This window comes from Epinephelus lanceolatus, chromosome 20 (assembly GCF_041903045.1).
Source record: "Epinephelus lanceolatus isolate andai-2023 chromosome 20, ASM4190304v1, whole genome shotgun sequence".
Lineage (NCBI taxonomy): Eukaryota > Metazoa > Chordata > Actinopteri > Perciformes > Serranidae > Epinephelus > Epinephelus lanceolatus.
In genome coordinates this window covers 18,192,076-18,209,995 of record NC_135753.1, presented here as the reverse complement: position 1 = coordinate 18,209,995, position 17,920 = coordinate 18,192,076, and the positions used below count along the sequence as shown (strand labels likewise).

Genomic DNA, 17,920 nt, shown 5'->3' with positions numbered 1-17,920 from the left:
CAACAGCGCCCTGGAAGGAAGCACAGAAGGATGGATGGACGGACGGACGGACGGACGGATGGATGGCAGGGGAGACAGGAAGCCATGAAGTTTACACCGACTGATACATCTTTTCTGTCTGGATAAATAAACGTACTGTTCCAAATTTAGATTTGTGGGAAACACATAACATGTCACAGACAAAATGTCATCATAGGAAAGATATAGAGAAGCGCAAATGAAACTAAATGTTTTTATTGTCCTTTTGTGGTGATTTATTATTTGTAATGTTTCTATTATTGCAGTGACTTTTAGAGCACAAGTGCAGCAAATAAATATAAAATAATAAATAAATATAAAAACCCATGTCTATTAATCCATCCATCCGACCATCTATCAGTCTATCACCTAACCATCCATCTAATCCGTCTAACATCTAACCATCCAACCATCTATCCACCCAATTGTCTATCTATCTATCTATTCATCCATCTATCCATCTATGTAACATCTATCCATCCAACTGTGTATTTATCTGTTCATCTGTCTATATATCTATCTATCTTATCCAACTAACCATCTATCAAACGTCTATCTATTCATCTAACATCTGTGTAACAATCTATTCATCTATCTGCCCATTTAACTATCTATTCACCTGTCTCTGTCTATTTTATCCATCTAACCGTCTATTAATCTAACGTCTATCTATCTACTCATCTGTCTATCCATCCATCCATCCATCCATCCAAGTGTCCATCCATCCATCCATCCGTCCGTCTATCCATCTAACCGTCTAGCTATCTAATAATTTTAGGGTACAAGTGCATCCAAGACGATACCTTTACACACCTTACTTACTTATATACCATAAAACTTCAATTAGTAGCCCAGGCTACTATTTTCTTAAATCACTAAAATCAACAGGCCTATAATTGGGACAGACCTTTAATTCCTTTCACTTTAAACTGTTGCTCAGCAAAGATGTACAGACATATACAGTCAAATTGTTTATTGAAACAAGTATGAATATTACTTGTTTAAAACTTGGCTTCAGGTAACATGTTTATTATGAATCATTCATTTCATCTAGCTCTGACAGACATAGATCAGACATAGAGTTACAGCACTTCCAGCATACCAACACATTTATCCTGTTAAAACAATATTCACAACTTGGATTACTTTTTACTTACAGGGAATAACTTACCTGGTTTAATCGAGGAATGGACACATAATTTGAGATACCAAACAACCCAGTTTTATACATCTGAAAAACTACCTCAAAAATTTTCTTCAGTAAGTGAACTTAGTTACTTTCCACCATAGATTACATAATCAAAAGATTAAATGAAGTAAATGTGCTATCAAAGAGGATTAAATGATTACAATTTAATTTTCTGCCATGTGCTCCAGAACAGTGAAATAACGCTTACTTACGTTACTCTTTCCTGAAGCTAGAAATGCACAATCACAAGTATAGACTGGAGGAAAACAGTATGTGAGTTCTTAAAATGGGTGCCATTGCCCTTTAAGAATGAAGAGAGGAGAGAGGATGATTTATGGCTTGTTTGTACAGTTATTACTTGGCAAAGCGCTGTAAAGGCAAGAAGAAATAACCATCAAATTCTGGGTGATTGATACAGCTTGTTTTATTCTTATTAGTGGGGCGCCACAGTTGACACACTGTCAGATCCACAGATATATAAACACAGACAGAGAAACATGAAAAAATATATGCATTTCATATTAAATTGTTAAAAAAGTGGAGCACAGAGCTCTGAAGAGAAAGCTTTAAAGAAGAATACCACTCAATGTAAAAACTGTATTTCTGCAGTCTGGAGGACTCCATCGATATTTCTTAACATCATCAAAGCCTGAGAGACAAGACTTGAGTAATGTGTGCCATCAAGTAATAAATAAACAAAGACAAGTGGAGCCAATCTGGAAAAGCATGGCAACAGACAGGCACTTGTCCTCAGCTTTAGAGTTCAATCCAAACCATATTTTCTTTTAAGAAGCCCGGTCAGTGAAGTTGAAATATTTAATCCTGTCATTTTTATCTGCCAAGCAACTGAAAGTCTGTTATGCTGACTGCAAAGCAGACATTATACCGCTCTCTTTAGCTTCATGAAATATAAATGTGAAGCAGATAATACAAATCAAAGAGGTCAGTTTATAAAGCCAGAATTTCATTCAAGGTCTTCACAGAAGATTCATAAATAACCCTGTGGCAGGAAGGGATAAAAAGGTTAGTCATTACAGCTCATGGTCTAACAATCAATAAATTATTTAACCACAGATTATTTAAAGAAAATATTCAATCTCCATCCACTTACCCCTGGATGTCTCTGCTGTCTGCAGATGTAACTGCATGTTTGTGAAGCTGCTGCTGGATAGATGTGGCTGCGCTCTTCAAACCTGCTTTAGTCTGCCCCGCTAAAAGTTTGATAAATAACAAACTGTGATCTATCTTTACCATCAAAAAGAGAAATATCTGTCTGATCTGCTTCTGACCAGGAAAACTCAAATTCTAATCTAAATTCTGATCATGTAAACTCACTGCGCCTGATGACCGCCAAGACGTGCAGGACAGCAGCCAGTTCATTCAGACTGCTGATGGCCTCAGACTCAAAAGATGAGCAGACCTCTGTCAAAAATGCCCTGAAAGAAACATTCAAGAACAAATAAGCCCATTAAACTGTGTATTTATTACATTTAGCTGAAGCAAATGTATTAAACTAAACCCTTAGAATAAGGTTAACCTCTCAAAAACATCAGAGAAGTTGACAAACTGAGCAGATGGAGGATAATTACCTGGTAAGAGAGGGCAGTTTGAGGATGACAGACAGCAGAATGCAGGACAGAGGAGGCATGTCCTCCACTGACTCTGGGGTGATCACCTCTTCAGGATGGGTAATCTTTAAAAAATATGAGCACAGCAGCATTCATCATTCCCTTAATTGAATTGCTCAAGAACGTAATCGGTCAAGCCGCTTATCACGCCCAGGACGTGAGGGATATTGGTAAAAGACAAATGCTCTGGCAGGTAGGTCATACCTTCTGAAGCAAATGTCTCTTCTCCACAATGATGACAGCGAAAAGAGTGGAGAAAACCCCGCAGAGAGGCCCCGTGTCCCAGGTCTGTGCCACCTGGAGGAAATCTGTCAGGCTGGGAACAGCTGACTGACACAGCTAAGTCAGGACACAAAGATGGAGATATTTTTAACACAAGGAAAAAAAATGTTTATGTTGTATTTACAACTAGTGAGAAAAGAGGAGTTAAAGAGTTAAAGCTCCCCTCCAGACACATTGTAAAGTATGTTAAATTACTCGGCTATGATTAGAGTTTAGCATGGTTTTTCCACATAAAATGTTTGCAAAAGGGCTTGATGCAGATCGTTCTCTCATTTCAATTCTGAATCTGGACTTCCACCCCGCCCACCACCTCTGCTTGCAGTAGGTTTCACTTTCAGCTCACTCCGGCGCTGAGACAACTCTAAAACAGTGTGGCGATGAGGCTATAAGAGGCTGACGGTTAATTTTGCTGTCAGTGACTGACTGATGAAAGAGTAGTGTGCATCAAGTCAACTAGTGTTAGCATTAAAGGGAACATCAAAGAGATCCAGCCATACATGTTTGAGGCTTAGGGACCGTACACATGCCGTGTTTTTTGCACCCTCAAATTCAGTGTATTTAATGTAAACCCGCAGCACCGTTGTGGCTCACACAAGTTCCTGAGCACCCTGAGATAAATTGAGTTCAACACCATGTCTGTGATTGTGATAAATATGGAGGAGAAGTTGCTGATCATTTTAGTGCAGGGCTGCCAGAGCTTTACATCTGTCCCACAGACGACAGGCATACACACAACAAGCACATGGAAGAAGATCAGCTCTGCACTCAGGATTTCAGGTAAATAGGTTATGATATGGTGCTTATCAACATGCCGCTGCGCTCTTGAAAGCTTGCACAGAAAGGACACAAGAGCAGCAAACAGCACCTGACTTTGTGTTTTCCAGGTGGTTAAAGACCACCCTGACTAAAGGCCCTTTAGTCAGACCCAGACTCAGATGAGGAGTCTGCTGTGCACCAAGATCGGCAATTAGCAGACGTATCAGAATACTAAGTGCAGTTAGCATCTGTTATTTGTTTATGTTGTTTGTTAGCTCGTTAGCTACCTAGCAGTGGCTGACACAGTGTTTGTGATTGTGAAACATACAATAATATCTATAATGGGGTTTTTGGGGTTTAGTAGTGTAAGGAAACTTCAGGGTCCAGTTGACATCTAAACACTGAACACACTCTGCCATGTCTGCTGTCATTTTTACTGTGCTCATGCTAACTCTGCTTCAGCTTAGAGATTTCTTTGCCGGTGTTGTGTCAAAGTCCCCGTCAATACAGGTTTCCTGTGTTAGACAGCAACTGGCTTTCATAATAGCGACATACCTAGTCTGGCTTGCTTGGTGTGCGTTTGAATCTTAGATTTGAGGAAGTGCACAGACATCGCCCTCTTCAGTAGAAAAATGTGAAAATACTTCTCTAGTGAAAAACTCTGAACAGATACAAGTCAGTACAGTCAAGGCTAGACAAGTGAAACACATGAAAATTAAAAAACACATTTTTACCACAAAGTAACCTTGCTTCTTTTCCATTTTCTGTTTTACATGATGTTAAGCATTTTGCCTTCACCTATAATGTCGCTGCCTGTTGTCCTTGGTTCTGTCTGCTTTTTTGTAAAAAAAATAATAAAAATAAAGAAGATAAAAACAGAACAAAACAAAGGAATACAAATTTTCGAGTGGAGGGGAGTGTCAGAAATAAACAAGTGGAGTTCATGTAGAACAAAAGGTAGTAATAAACCAAATAAATAAATCACACACAGTGAGGGTTAAAATATGTACATACCTGTTTTCCCTCCTCTGGTTCCTTCCTGAGACAGCGAGCTAAGAGCTCTATAATCTTCTGAAAGATGTTGGCCACAACACCCAGAATGACAGTGGTTGAGCCTTCCTCATTATCCTGATCCTGGTTGTTGTTCTCCTCAGGTGCATAGCTGTCTGCCACCTCCTTCAAAATCTGCAACACTGCAGAAATACACAGGTAACCTGCCTCTGGAAAGACAAAGGAAAAACATTTTCTGTAAAATGGCAGTTCAGTTCAAGAAACATGATACAACGGAAGTCTTAAGTGAAATAAACTCAAGCTTCTGCTACACATTTCAGTTATAAATGTCATGTATCTTTCCTGTGTTGTAAACAGACAAATGAAACACTCACCTGAGAGGAGGGTGAGTGAGCACAAGTGCAGGATTTGACCCTTGAACGTGTCGTCGCCCAAACCCACAAGTAAAACGTCTCGGCACACTGTCAGGAAGCTCTGGTAAAATGCATCATCATTAAGATGAAGAAAACCATTCCACACACTCCAAAAAAGAACACTTATTAAAATCAACAACAAATAAAGATGATGCTGAGTCTTAGGCAAGCTACATTTTAGTAAAACGTTCATTTCTACTGCTAGCTGGTGTCCTGTGGAAGCTACCTACGATCCCCCGCCACTACATTAATAAGAAAGGCGCTAAAACAGGTTTATTTTCAATCTCTGATTGCAGCAGTCATGTGGTGACAGGCTGGAGAATAATGGCACAAATAAAGAAAATAAGCCAATTTCAGTACGGAAGTATGAACAGGAGGAGGGTTGTACATGACTATGTGTGGACTGGAGCAGAACAATCTATGAGGAGTCTAATTTTACCGAGCAGAACAGAAAGTCCTGGAAGCAGGAGGCAAACAGGCTCCACAAAACTTAATGTTCTGAATAACAACATAACTGCATGTTTTCATCGACAGCCTTGGTACAGGCTGAGTATTAGAGTGAAAATGAGTGAGACGAAAATCTCAACTGGCAATTTATGAACAAGGAGATATGATTTAATTTGCAAGAAGTCTGCATTTGCTCACAGATAAATCATCTTGCATGGGCTGCCTTTACAATTCACATAAATGATCTTACTGAAAAAAATATTTTTTAGGAGACGCAGATGGACTCCAATATGGCACTCACAACTATTCACCCATCCTTATCATCCACATCAAGACCTCACCTCATATTTGCTGCATCATTATGTTCGGTGTAACACAAAAAATATATAAAAAAAAGTCCGATACCAAGAGCACTTGGGTATGTATTTGAGGAGACAGGCTATGTGTTGGTCTAATTTTGTGCTGAAAGACACAGCGATGATCAAGCAATAATTTACTTCATCACATAATACAACACATTTCCATGTGCAGCTGCTGTGGGTAATATTCTATGCCTAAATCACACGTTTGTGCTGCAATGGAAGAGAGTGTCCCATCTCCCTTAATGGAGACCACACACATTTTCACTTTTCGCCCAAATTAAATGCTGATGCTTAGTGCAGCCCTGCATATTCAGCAAGCCATTTTAGCTTCACTAATTATAGTCGGGCAAGACTCAATAGATACTTAGAATAGGCCCAACACATATTTGTTTGGGCTCAATTAATTCTTCGTGGACGTTTCCAGTCTAAAGTCCTCCACTGAAAACATGCCAGTTGGCTTTTCGAAGCCATGTGTTTAGTAATAACAGAGCTCACCTCAGTTATCTGTGCAGCCAGTGGCTGCGACCTCTCTGAACCTTCCTCCTCATCATTATCGTCAGTACGTTTAGCCAGGAAGGGCAACACCCTCTCAGCCACCCACGCTGCCACATGTTCCAGAGAGAGCAGGTAGTCTCGACCCTCTGAGGACTAGGAGGAAGCAAAGGGTTTGTTTTTCTTAACTTTTTAGCTTGTTTTTGCAGTTTATGAAGGAAAACAATTTATATCTGGACACAGAAAAACAAACTGTACCACTTAGGCTCAAAACCAGAAAGTAACTGGCTCACAGAATGAGTGATCCTGGCTCAACACAGACTGTAGGGTAGCGACAATTGATTATTTTCATTTATTTTCATTATCAAGTATACAAAAACTAGTGAGTTAGTATGTGTGTTTGTGTATGTACTTTCTTTTGGATCATAATATTCTGGAATTGAACATCAGAAGAGCTTGTAACAATTCTTTCTCTTCTTCTTTTTGTTGATTTGGCTCTCAAGATCTTTCAAATGGGACCACACGGAGCTCTCAGTTTGCTCCTTTTCCTGCAGAGTCTCTTTCAGGCTTTCATTGTCCTCAGTGAGGGATGTCTTTTCCTCCTGCCACATGTCATGATGACTCTGTAACTGCTCCTCAACCTTCTTCAGAGCAGACACAAGGGTGTTGTTACCCTGTTTCTGCTCGTCCAGCTGAGCCACATAGGAGGCTCTTGCTTTTTCTGTCCCCCCCAGCAGGGCCGTTTTCACCTCATTGGAGATGGTCACTCTGCAGCTGATCCTCAAACTTTTTCTTTAGAGCAGCCACAAGGTTATTGTTTCATTTTCATGCATCTCCAACTGGGCAAAATGAGTGCGCTGCAATTTTTCCAGCTGTGCAGTGAGAGAAGATTTCCCTCTTGCCACTGGAGATGTTTGATCTTGAGCTCCTGCTTGGCTGTCTTCAAAGCAGCTATGAGCTTTTTATTTTCCACTTTCTGTTTGTCCAGTTGAGCCAGACAGGAGCCTGATTTCTCCTTCTTATGCTGGAAACAGAGGGATCTTTTCAGTCTTCTCGACCACCTCCTACTGTTTTTGAAGATCTTCCTCTATCTTGCTCAGTCTCTGCTGCATCTTCTGAACTTGAGCCCTCTGAAATGCCAGATCACTCTCCAGCATTTCTGCTTTTGAGCGAACCTTAAAGCCTGCTGTTTGTCAAAGAGCTGCATCTTTAGGTAAGTGGCCGCCTCCACGCTGTTTGTAGCCACTATATGCAACTGCTTTTTGACACAGAGCTCTGACCTAATCGCCTCAATTTTTCTTTCAAGGGCCTCTGTCTCTCCTTTCATCTGCTCCAGTTGGACTTGCAGGTGCTTGGTAGTGGAGGTCTGCTGCTTGAGATCTTTCTGAGCCTTCTCAACTTTCAGACAGCTTTTCAACTCCTACTCCACGTTGGTTCCAGCAAGCAACTGCCTGTTACGACAGAGCTCCAAATTCTTTGCCTCCAGCTCAATTTGCAGGTCCTTGTTAATAAAGGTCTGCTGCTCTCTTCCTGCTCTTATCGTAGCATTGTGAAGATCTTCCCCAGCTGCAATTTTAAACACCTTGTCTCGCTGGGTGGAGAGGGTCCATGTTTAGCCTGAGCTAAATCCAGCTGGGCTTTAAGGCCGCATATCTCCCTCAGCAAAGGTTCTTTCTCCTGGCTCCACTCAACGTTCTCCTGTTCCTGGAGCTGATCGAGGAAACCGGCCAGCAAGTCCTCTTAAATCTCCAGGTGGACTCTCCCCTCAAATGTGTCTTGGTGAGCCTGGCCTCACTATTCATACCGAACTCCTTCCAGTGAGCTGAGATAGAAGTTAATTAGAGGTTCTGAATTGAACTCCATGACTTTCAGCTTTATATTCTGTTGCACCTCCGTGCTACCGCCTACAATGACCAGGTAATATCCTCATTTGTTGAGTGGTGAGATGGACGTCTTTTAAAGCAAAGAGTTCTCACTTGTGCCATTCAGAATGTGGTCTGAAAACTTGCATTTTCCAGGATAACTTCTGACACTTTTCACTTAGTAGGACCATTTGTGTATGAATTCATAAACATGTAATGTATTCCAGATCTTAAATGAAATAAAAATTCAATACAAATGTAGTCATGTGAAACACACAAGGCCACAAGCTTCATCAAATGTTTCTGAAAGATTTATCTAATGAAAACAGCATCAGCATAGTGATGACCACCATAAATAATTTTAAAGAACATGAGGAGTCTTGCCTCTTGTCAATTAAAAAAGAAACAAGAATTCAAATGCTTGTAGTCTGCTTGGACCCGATACATGCTGCTTGCAGCTTTAATTAGGTAACATTTTCGTGCCAATATTATCATGCATCCTTCAACTGCACTAAATTTTGTGTAACTACATGAACGTAAAACAAGTGTTGTTGGAAGAAGCAAGCAAGTTATGGCCACTAGATGAATAAAAGTGAAACATGGGTTGAGAAATAATGTGTGCAAACAAACAAACAAAAAAACTTACATAATGTTGCAGATGTGCACCGAGACGGCTGTGGTACATAAAGACTTTCAGTGCAGTCTCCACACTGGGACTTTCAGGATCTTCTGTGGCGGAGCTGAGGTGAGCGTACAGCACTGACTGTTGAGACAAATATCACACTGATTCACATGATGTCAGAGGAAAACTTCTCACAGAGGACCAATATAAAATAAATGTACCTGGTCTATGTGTAAATGCTAAATAATGTAAATGGGGAAACTCAGACTGTTGAATGGTATCCAACATACCCTCCAGTTTCCTAGAACTGTATGGAGCTGCTTCAGTGGTCTCTGACCAAGAGCCAGGAGTTTCTCTCGTGTTGAAGTGTGACTGAACAGGTACTCCAGGTATGCCAGTGCCAGGGCTGGTTTGGCCTCCGTTGTCTCCTGGATACGCACCTTTCGATTGGTGTTTGCCTTGTCCTGAAGTTAAAAGATGACATTTAAAAAGAGCAACAAGGGGTATGTGTTTGGATTACACCTCTTACTTTTTATTAAAATCTCAGAAACCCAACAGTACAATAACTTCAGCAATTTGGTGTTGTATTGACTGACCCCTTGCTTGGGCAGAGCCTCAGAGAGCCAGTCAGTGATGAGTTCAAGGATGTCCGCAGTCTGGCCCCAGCTGCTCATGCAGTCTAACAGCTGGCTGTACTGTGCTGGCACTGCTGCTGAGTCCATCCTCCTCAGCTTGGAGAGGACGCCACAGCTGGGGTTAAAGAGAGACAGGTTAAACAGTGAAACCGAAGAGTACAACAGATGAAAAACTACCAAGAGAAAAGCTGAAGACAGAGAGGCCAGGAGATGCGTGAGTGCTTACCTGAAGGCTGGAACTGCAGCTGGGGGCATAAATGAGGCCAGCTGTATGAGAGGAATGGTGCATCGCTCATCCTGGTAATCAAAAAGTTTTAAAGTAGTACTTGTTTATGGGAGAAAAACTTCAAAGTAAAAATACAACACAAGGATGCTGAAGTACCTCAAAAGCCTGGAAATATTTGGCCACGACATTTCCAAACTTGGCAAAGGTGTACTTCTGGGCCTCTTCGTTTTGTTTCAGGGCCTTTTCGACACTTCTCCACAGGATGACTACGACCTCCAGCAGACTGGACACGACAGCCATGTCTTTCCCCAACAGAGGTTCAGCCTGCTACGACACACAGAATACACAATTTGTACTCCTGTATCAACAGTTTTCCATCTTACCTGATTAAGGATTAGAGACAAAAAAAAAATGTTAAGCGTGACAGCTAAATAAACAACTCCCTCCTCCAAAATCCCCAAATTACTTTAATACTTTTCCAGTTTGCATGTTAGAGTGAATTGGGGATTGTCCGATACACGTCATGCTGTTCAGCATGGCCAATCAGACAGATCCCTCATTGTCAGGATCATCTAGTGCTGCCATACTTGTCTGTATGGTTGCAGGAGGACAGCATGACGAGATGAGTGTAGACCAATGTGTGAATGCCAGAGAGGAACTGGTGCCTAAAATAAAAAGCTCTTAAGCCATCTGGCAATATTTCGGTTTCAGGAGAGACGACGTGTCATAAACTGGGATTGTCCAGTCTGAGTCGAGAACTGAGTACACCGTAATGTAGCATTTATTTATCTTAATATTCAATGATGTTATTGCATATTTACCTTATATCGTGCAGTCCTAACCAAAACACAACTATTCAGCGACTATTCAACTATATTTATTTTTCATCTTTGAATTTTGGACTATTGGTTTGACAGAACAAGCAATTTAAAGAAGTTGCCTTAGCCTTTTTAACTATTTTTAACATTTTATAGACTCAGCATATTTCTCAAAGTTTAGTTTGTGGAAACAAATTAACGCTCAATTAGCTAAATAATTTTAAGAAAATCAATACTCTTGTAAACTTGTTCTGTCAATTCTGTCAGCGCAGATGTCTCTGACTTACTGTGCTGTTCTCCTTGTTGCTTTCATTCATCTCGGACACGTCACACTCAGTCTGGATGCAGCTGTTCAACACACGGCGAATGGCCAACATCAGCTTTACTAGAAGACAAAACAACAGATGAATGTACTACAAATGCAACACGCTAAATAATTTCACTCTTGGTTAATCTTTGAAAGGGTTCCAAAAAACTCTCCAATGTACACACAGCACTTACTTATGTTAGTGGGGGCTGTGTGTTTGTGGGCATACTGGTAGAACTTCCTGGCAGCCATGGGGTTCATCTGAATGAGGGTGATGCACCGACAGCACCACTCCCTCTCCGACTCGTTGACGGGGAAGAAGGACTTGAAGAGCAGATCGACAATGCGCTTGGAAACCGAATGGGAGTCGACAGCCAGACGAGCCAGCAGGTGGTCCATGTTGCACACGTCCCAAAACTGGAGGGCGGCACACAAGGAGAAAATGCAGCCCGTGTTTTTTTTTTAACCCTAACCTGGCGTTAAGCTGCAGCTTGTAAGTGGATTGTGTCTCAACGCAATTTGGCTGAACAACGTTTGGATCTGTACCAAGCACTTAAATATATCTTCAGTATCAGAAGTTTATGACTGAAGCTGCTTGCCAGCTATTTGATTAGTGTGAACTTTCTTGTTGGATTTGCACATAGAAGTATATTTACATCCGACTACCTACTCTGTCTATCTTAGAGACAGATTTTTGTTCAAATAAAATGTCTTTACTATCTCAATAACATCCCTTCATTGTTTATGTTGGGAATTTATCCTTTTTAGTGTCTGGATTGTTAACGTCATTCATTAGTAGATATTCTGACTTTTTTTTTTTTTTTTAAAAATATATATCTTAGGGCCTAAAAACATGGGGTTTTGTATCATTTTGTTGTTACTGTTCTGTTTTTGTTTTTTTTTAAGATATTATTGGGGGCATTTTAGCCTTTAATTGATAGGACAGACAAACGTGAATGGGGGAGAGAGAGAGGGGAGTGACATGCAACAAAGGACCACAGGCTGGAGTTGAACCCGGGCCGCTGCGGCAACAGCCTTGTACAGGGGGCGCCTGCTCTATCCACTAAGCCACCGACGCCCCGATTGCTAATATCAATGTTATTCATTGTTGGAGGCATGCAAGAAAAATGTTTTCTTCATGAATTCAACATAACATAAAGTGAGTAACTGATATACAATTGGTCATTTGGGGAGTGAAATATTCTTTTAATACTATTTTGTTTATTGGGAAATGTATAAATATGTGTCAACATATGTACTTCAAATAGCCAAAACACAATTTAAAGACTGTCATAATCACACAAGACAGAATCAACCCAGAATCAACCCAGTTATGAGCCTGGTGTTTTGGGGTTTTTTCACCAACAATGTACAAAAAAAAAAAAAAAAAGAGGAAACCCTGCACATACAGTACCTTGGCAGCACGCACTGCTTTGACCTTGATCAGTGTGTCGAGGAAAGCTGTGCGGACTTTCTCCGAGTTGTCATGAAGGCTGTATTTGAGAGTGGGCAGGAGTTTTTCCAGTATCGGATGGCTGAGATTGTTGTCCAAGACAATAGTCAGACACTGGGGAAACCATCACACAAACCACAAGTCATTACATGTCCTGTCTACTGCCAATAAATGCTAATGCTAATTTGTCCATGTTGTTTGACATGTTCTCATCTTGGATCCTGGATTAGATTTCATATTAGTAATCTAACTTTAAGAGGCTCCCCATCAGGACAGAGAGTATCGACATTTCCTACCTTGAAGACCGAGCACCGCACATCAGGGGAGCTGCTGTCGGCCGCCAGCTCCATCACCAGCTTCTTCAGGAAGTCTGTGATGATTGTAGGAGGGAGGAGCTCCCAGCACTTGGCCAGGATCTTACAGACTCCCAGGGTAGCGTTGGAGCGCACAGTGGGATGAGGGTCATCAAGGAGGCCCTGAGGATGAGAGAGAGAGAAAATTGGCACTGAGGTTCATGTTCAGAATATCAAAAAGTCCAACAATGAATTCTGATTGTATTTTGCTCCTTTTTAAGCTCAGTATCTGTTTTGTGGTTTTGTAGCCGCAGAAATAAAAGTCTGGATAAAAAATGACTAAACATTATATCCTATGTTTCCTCACAACATACATAGCTGAAAGGTTCTCACCATCACTGTATCCAGCTGCTTTTGAATAGCCTCATCTATATTTTTGTTGCTCTGCTCCGGGTCATGGACCGGGAAGGCCTCAGTGAAAAGCAAAGTGGCATTGGCGCGCACCTCAAAGTTTGGAGCCTGAGGAAATCAAACACAAACACATTAGACTGGAATAAAATACTTAAAAAAAAAACAAAAAAAAAAACTGAATACAGTTAGAAATCAGTATCCTTACACTTAAAGCTTTCCAGAGAATGGGCTTGTAGAGATTACAGAGCATCTTATCCACCTTGTTACAGCCCTTCCTTGTGTGGAAGTAGCTCACAATCTGTGTATGAAAGCAAGGAGATCAGAGGAGAAATACACACAGTACTGTCACATCATGACTGATAATGCTGGGAAAGAGCAGCTAATAAGTCTACCTGTCGGACTTTGGCGTGGACAGGAGATGCTCTATGAAGGAAGATCGCATTCTGCATAAAATCCTGAATGCATGAGTTCTCAATTTCCTCCAGGAAGTCCTCGCTAGCCTTCTTCCATGCTCTGAAGTAGACCTCTGTAATATGAGTAGTCATGGTCCTGCACAGAATGATTGAGTTGTAAATAACATGAAAATAAAATTGACACCTTTCAAACAGATCAAAAAGTTAAGCGTCTTACTTGCTATAAAACTGCAGCTGGTTTTTGATGGTGCCGTGAATAACCCAGATGAAGTTTACGTTCCAGCTGAAAAGAAATACCAGGAATCGCTTTCCCTGTGACAATACACATCATCAGGCTGACAACTTGAAGTCAAAACCACAACAGCAAGAAACAAAACTGACTCAGTGACTCAAACACACACAGCAGCACAATATCACTCTACTCACGTCATCATTTCTAATGTAAACAGGACGGTGAAAGCACTGAAGCAACATGTCAATGATCTGCTTGTTGTCTTCTGATGTGTAGTCCAGACTCAAAAGCACATCACGGAGACTCCAGACTCTTTGGATCTCAGCACCCTGACAACACAGAGGAAGCATTGCAATTTATACAAAATAATGCTACACAACTACTGGAACTGAAAACAGAGCAAAAGGCCCAATATAGACTGTTCTGACATGAAACTGAGGTCATATACTGACTGGTTTCTTCAAAATGAAGCTCTTCTGCAGAGAGATGAAGAAAGCTGTGCGACCAAACTGTTCTTTCTCCTTCAGCCCCTTCTTCCACCAGGCCTCGCACAGTGTGTGGATATGGCGCTGCAGAGGTGCCTCTGAGACAGGCAGCGACACCAGAACATCTGAGGGAAAGACACAAACATCACCATGAAGTAAGAAAAATAACAAACCTGAAGACGCATCGATTTAGCTTGGATAAAAATCATCAAAGACACTGACTGTGTAGCCTGTGGGCAAGTTCCAAAAGGGCAGTGTAGGTGTCACCATCTTGCAGGACCTTTGAGGACACGGCAGCCACCAGTGTCACACCATCCACAACAGCCATGACATGTTTCTGAATATGACATAAAAGTATGTTCGTTTTGATATACAGTCTAACATAAATCTAAACAACAGCAACAGAATATCAGATTCTCATACCATTAAAGTTTATGTCACAATTGTACATAAACTGGTAAACTCACAGGGTCTGCAGCTGACTCCACTTCCATGCTGTCCTCCCTGCCCTGCTCCCTGCCCTCGCCCCAACGCTCTGGAGGTAACTCCTGCAGGACATCCTCAAGGAGTGAGACCAGTTTTCTCCACAGAGCCTGTCTCTGGTCTCTGGGCATCTCCTGCACCACCTCCTCCACATCAAAAGGCTCCGTTTTGTCCTTCTGCTCAGAGACACAGACAGGAGCGGGACAGACACAGCTTGAGACATGCAGGATAAAAACACAGACAGCTAGAAAAACACAAACTGTGTTTAACTGTAGGTTATTCATTCCCAGTATTAGATGACATAGAAAATAAAATCTGTTGCACATATTGATAACCAGTTATGAAGTAAAATACCAAACTTCTGTTTAAAAATTTTAATTATTGCTGGCTTTTCTGTGCTTCAGTGAATTCTTTGTACTTTGTGTTTTGATGCTGTCAGTCAGTAAATCACTTAAATTTGGGCTCTACTAACATGTGTCCTACTTTGACATTTAGTCTTACATTTGATGACATCTGACAGTTTCTACACATCACATTTCTGTGTACAGTGCTTAATTAATTGATTACTTCAGTTTTAAAATTTAGATCAATTTCCCAAATGAAATTCCCAAATTGTACAGACTTCAAATTCCCAAACTGAGCCTGTACCACACTTCACAATTGTTTTTTTTTAAATGTAGGATACAGGTGGGCTGGACAGCCACATAAAAGATTCAGGCTGAGAGCAATGCGAAAAAACTGTCAATTTATTCAGAACGTCTGTGCACAAAAATAAGAGTGCTCAAAGTGCAAAAAATAATAAAATGTGAGCAAAAGTTTCAGCCCTTGACAATCATCAGTATTTTTGAGGCTGTCCAGCCCAGCCGTATTGGTGTGTGGGTAGCTCCTCTGCTGTCCTGTCTTGGTCCATTGTACCAACACACCCAAGATAAACTCTTTTGTTGCCATGTAGGCACAGTTTGACAGCAGCCCTAAGATTTAACAATATGTAGACATGCATTTAGTGGTCAGTTACAGAACGTGCTGAAACTGATGCAATCAAATACAACAGTATTTCAACAGGATGTCTACAGGTATTTAACCAAATTTGAGACAGATTTTTGGACGAACTGTCTTTGTCTTATTCAAGCATTGCAGGTAAAAATAAGTAGTATAAATAAAGCCCTGTGTGGAGATGCATTTTCTGTAGGAATATGCTTATAAGGATGAGTGAGCTAACCTAAAGTTTGCCAACAGGTAAGTGCAAGTATAAAGTAAAAGGACACTATTAGGTTCAGTGGTAGGTTTAAAGACTTCTTAACATCAAAAATGTGGACGCACAAGAGCTTGACACCTTCTGATAAAAAGAAATTAGAAGATGGATAAATCAAATTAGATAAAATGTTTGTGGCAATTAAAACCAAACACGTTCAAAGTCATTGAGACTGATTACTTTTAAGGCTTATAGTAAAAAAATGCATTTAAGAGACTTTTAAGGACCTGCAGAGATCCTGTTACAGGTTAAGAAGGTGTAAATGGTTTTGATTTAAACAGGTTTAGAGATGTTTATTTAACTTTATGGTCATTTCTGAGCCCACAGTTTACTTTATCTCTCAATTATGAGCTAAGTTTTGACGCAAAGCCCTTAATATACAAGTAATAACCTTACATTACATTTTGAAACACATCTAATGTTAAGAGATATTCTGGTGGCTTCCTGCAGTGTCACTAAACGTTACATGAAATCACTCACATGAAGCTGGATGAAGCGGAGGAAGTCCTCCACATTTTCCTTACAGACGGACTCTATAAACGCCTCTCGCTTGGACATGTTTTCGGTTTTCCAAGCGACGTGAAGATTCCCAAGAAACCTACAATGAAAAACACAACAACGTTAACGATTAGCTAACGTATATTTAGCTAACTGACCTTACTGTAACTGGTTCAAAACAAATATGGCAGCCCGTTTGTCGTTACCGTTTAAAGTGTTATTTGCGCACGTTAATACGACTCTGCCTGTTGGTAGTTGTAGTATAATGACTTATAATCATAAAGATATAAAATATGAACCAAAAGCTTCGTCTTTTACCTTTTTATTTATAACTTTCTGGATGAAACCGCCGGATGACAGCCTCCCATAACAACAGCAAACCCGCGCAAATTTGTATAACGTGCGTCATGACGTCTACGTCCACTAAGACGCCGACGTATCATTGTCGTTTCCTTGTTCTGCCACTAGATGGAGACAAATGACTTCATATGTTTTACAGAGTGGGTCGCCTTCACCTCAACAGAGAGCACAGAGCTTTACACTGTTGCTGCACACGTGATTTTATTTATTCTGTAGGAAATCTATTTTATCGATTACACCCAATCCTGACAGGAAATTATGCTGCAAGCAAGGTTGAATTCTGAATTTTGCCCAGGGGCACTTCAGCACCAATCTACAAATGGTTTACAGTTGGTGAAAAGTATAAAATTAACTCAAATACTCTGTTTGAGGTGCTTTTTTTGAGTAATTCCATTTCAAGCGACTTTTACTTTACTTTATTTGATAAATTTGGTTTCTAGTGACTTTACAGATTCAGATTAATACAAAATATAGCCTAAATAACTACTGAAATATGATACATTATTATAATTTAAGGTACATGGCAGTATATAAAGTATTTAAAATTACCAGCTGCAGTATTAAATCGATCAGTGATTATAATCCATAATATAATATATATTTTTCTGAAATGGGTCATTCTGCATGATGAATACTTTTACTTTGGGAAATTTGAGTATATTTTGACACTGATACTTTTGTACTTTTACTTAGGTAACATCTTTCAAGCAGCTCATTTATTTAATCAGTTAGTTATATTTTTTTGGTCCTTAATCAAGGAGTTTTAAACTAATAGCAAAAACAAACAAAAACAGTTCAAAAAGGTGTAGGCTGAAGCTTAAGCTTATTAGACCTACCCTTTAGCTTAGCATATTCTCCTGAGTAACTTACTTACTGCCATGTTTAAAAGATACCATCAACATTTTTCACCCTGGACCCATTTCCCCGTGTAAATTAAAAGAGACATCTGCTAAACGAGGCAATAACAAACCG

General features: G+C 40.4%; 1 protein-coding gene across 2 annotated transcripts; it reads right to left on the bottom strand.

The window, feature by feature from the left end:
- Positions 1 to 1,613: 1,613 nt before the first annotated feature.
- ncapg2 (non-SMC condensin II complex, subunit G2) lies at positions 1,614 to 16,982 on the bottom strand. 2 transcript variants are annotated; one of them, XM_033638309.2, is made up of 27 exons: positions 16,907 to 16,982; positions 16,571 to 16,688; positions 14,823 to 15,014; positions 14,578 to 14,692; positions 14,323 to 14,480; positions 14,065 to 14,199; positions 13,856 to 13,950; positions 13,618 to 13,774; positions 13,431 to 13,523; positions 13,208 to 13,333; positions 12,818 to 12,997; positions 12,483 to 12,635; positions 11,263 to 11,485; positions 11,049 to 11,146; positions 10,100 to 10,270; positions 9,944 to 10,014; positions 9,679 to 9,832; positions 9,373 to 9,546; positions 9,107 to 9,223; positions 6,602 to 6,754; positions 5,259 to 5,358; positions 4,888 to 5,093; positions 3,040 to 3,174; positions 2,797 to 2,900; positions 2,543 to 2,643; positions 2,319 to 2,418; positions 1,614 to 2,207 (listed from the first exon to the last, which is right to left on the bottom strand). In XM_033638309.2, the coding sequence occupies exons 2-27, from the start codon at positions 16,646 to 16,648 to the stop codon at positions 2,156 to 2,158; spliced, it is 3,441 nt and encodes a 1,146-aa protein (XP_033494200.2). In that variant the 5' UTR covers positions 16,649 to 16,688; positions 16,907 to 16,982; the 3' UTR covers positions 1,614 to 2,155. The 2 variants fall into 2 exon arrangements, with proteins under 2 accessions (XP_033494200.2, XP_033494201.2); XM_033638310.2 differs by having other exon boundaries at positions 10,100 to 10,267.
- Positions 16,983 to 17,920: the final 938 nt, after the last annotated feature.

Bases quoted from the DNA above. Each gene is read 5' to 3' on its own strand.
- ncapg2 (XM_033638309.2), bottom strand. From the start codon at position 16,648: ATGTCCAAGCGAGAGGCGTTTATAGAGTCCGTCTGTAAGGAAAATGTG. The intron at 13,775-13,855 runs GTAAGACGCTTA...CATTCTGTGCAG, and splicing joins CAGCTGCAGTTTTATAGCAA to GACCATGACTACTCATATTA. The intron at 9,833-9,943 runs GTAAGCACTCAC...CTTTAACCCCAG, and splicing joins GCTGCAGTTCCAGCCTTCAG to CTGTGGCGTCCTCTCCAAGC.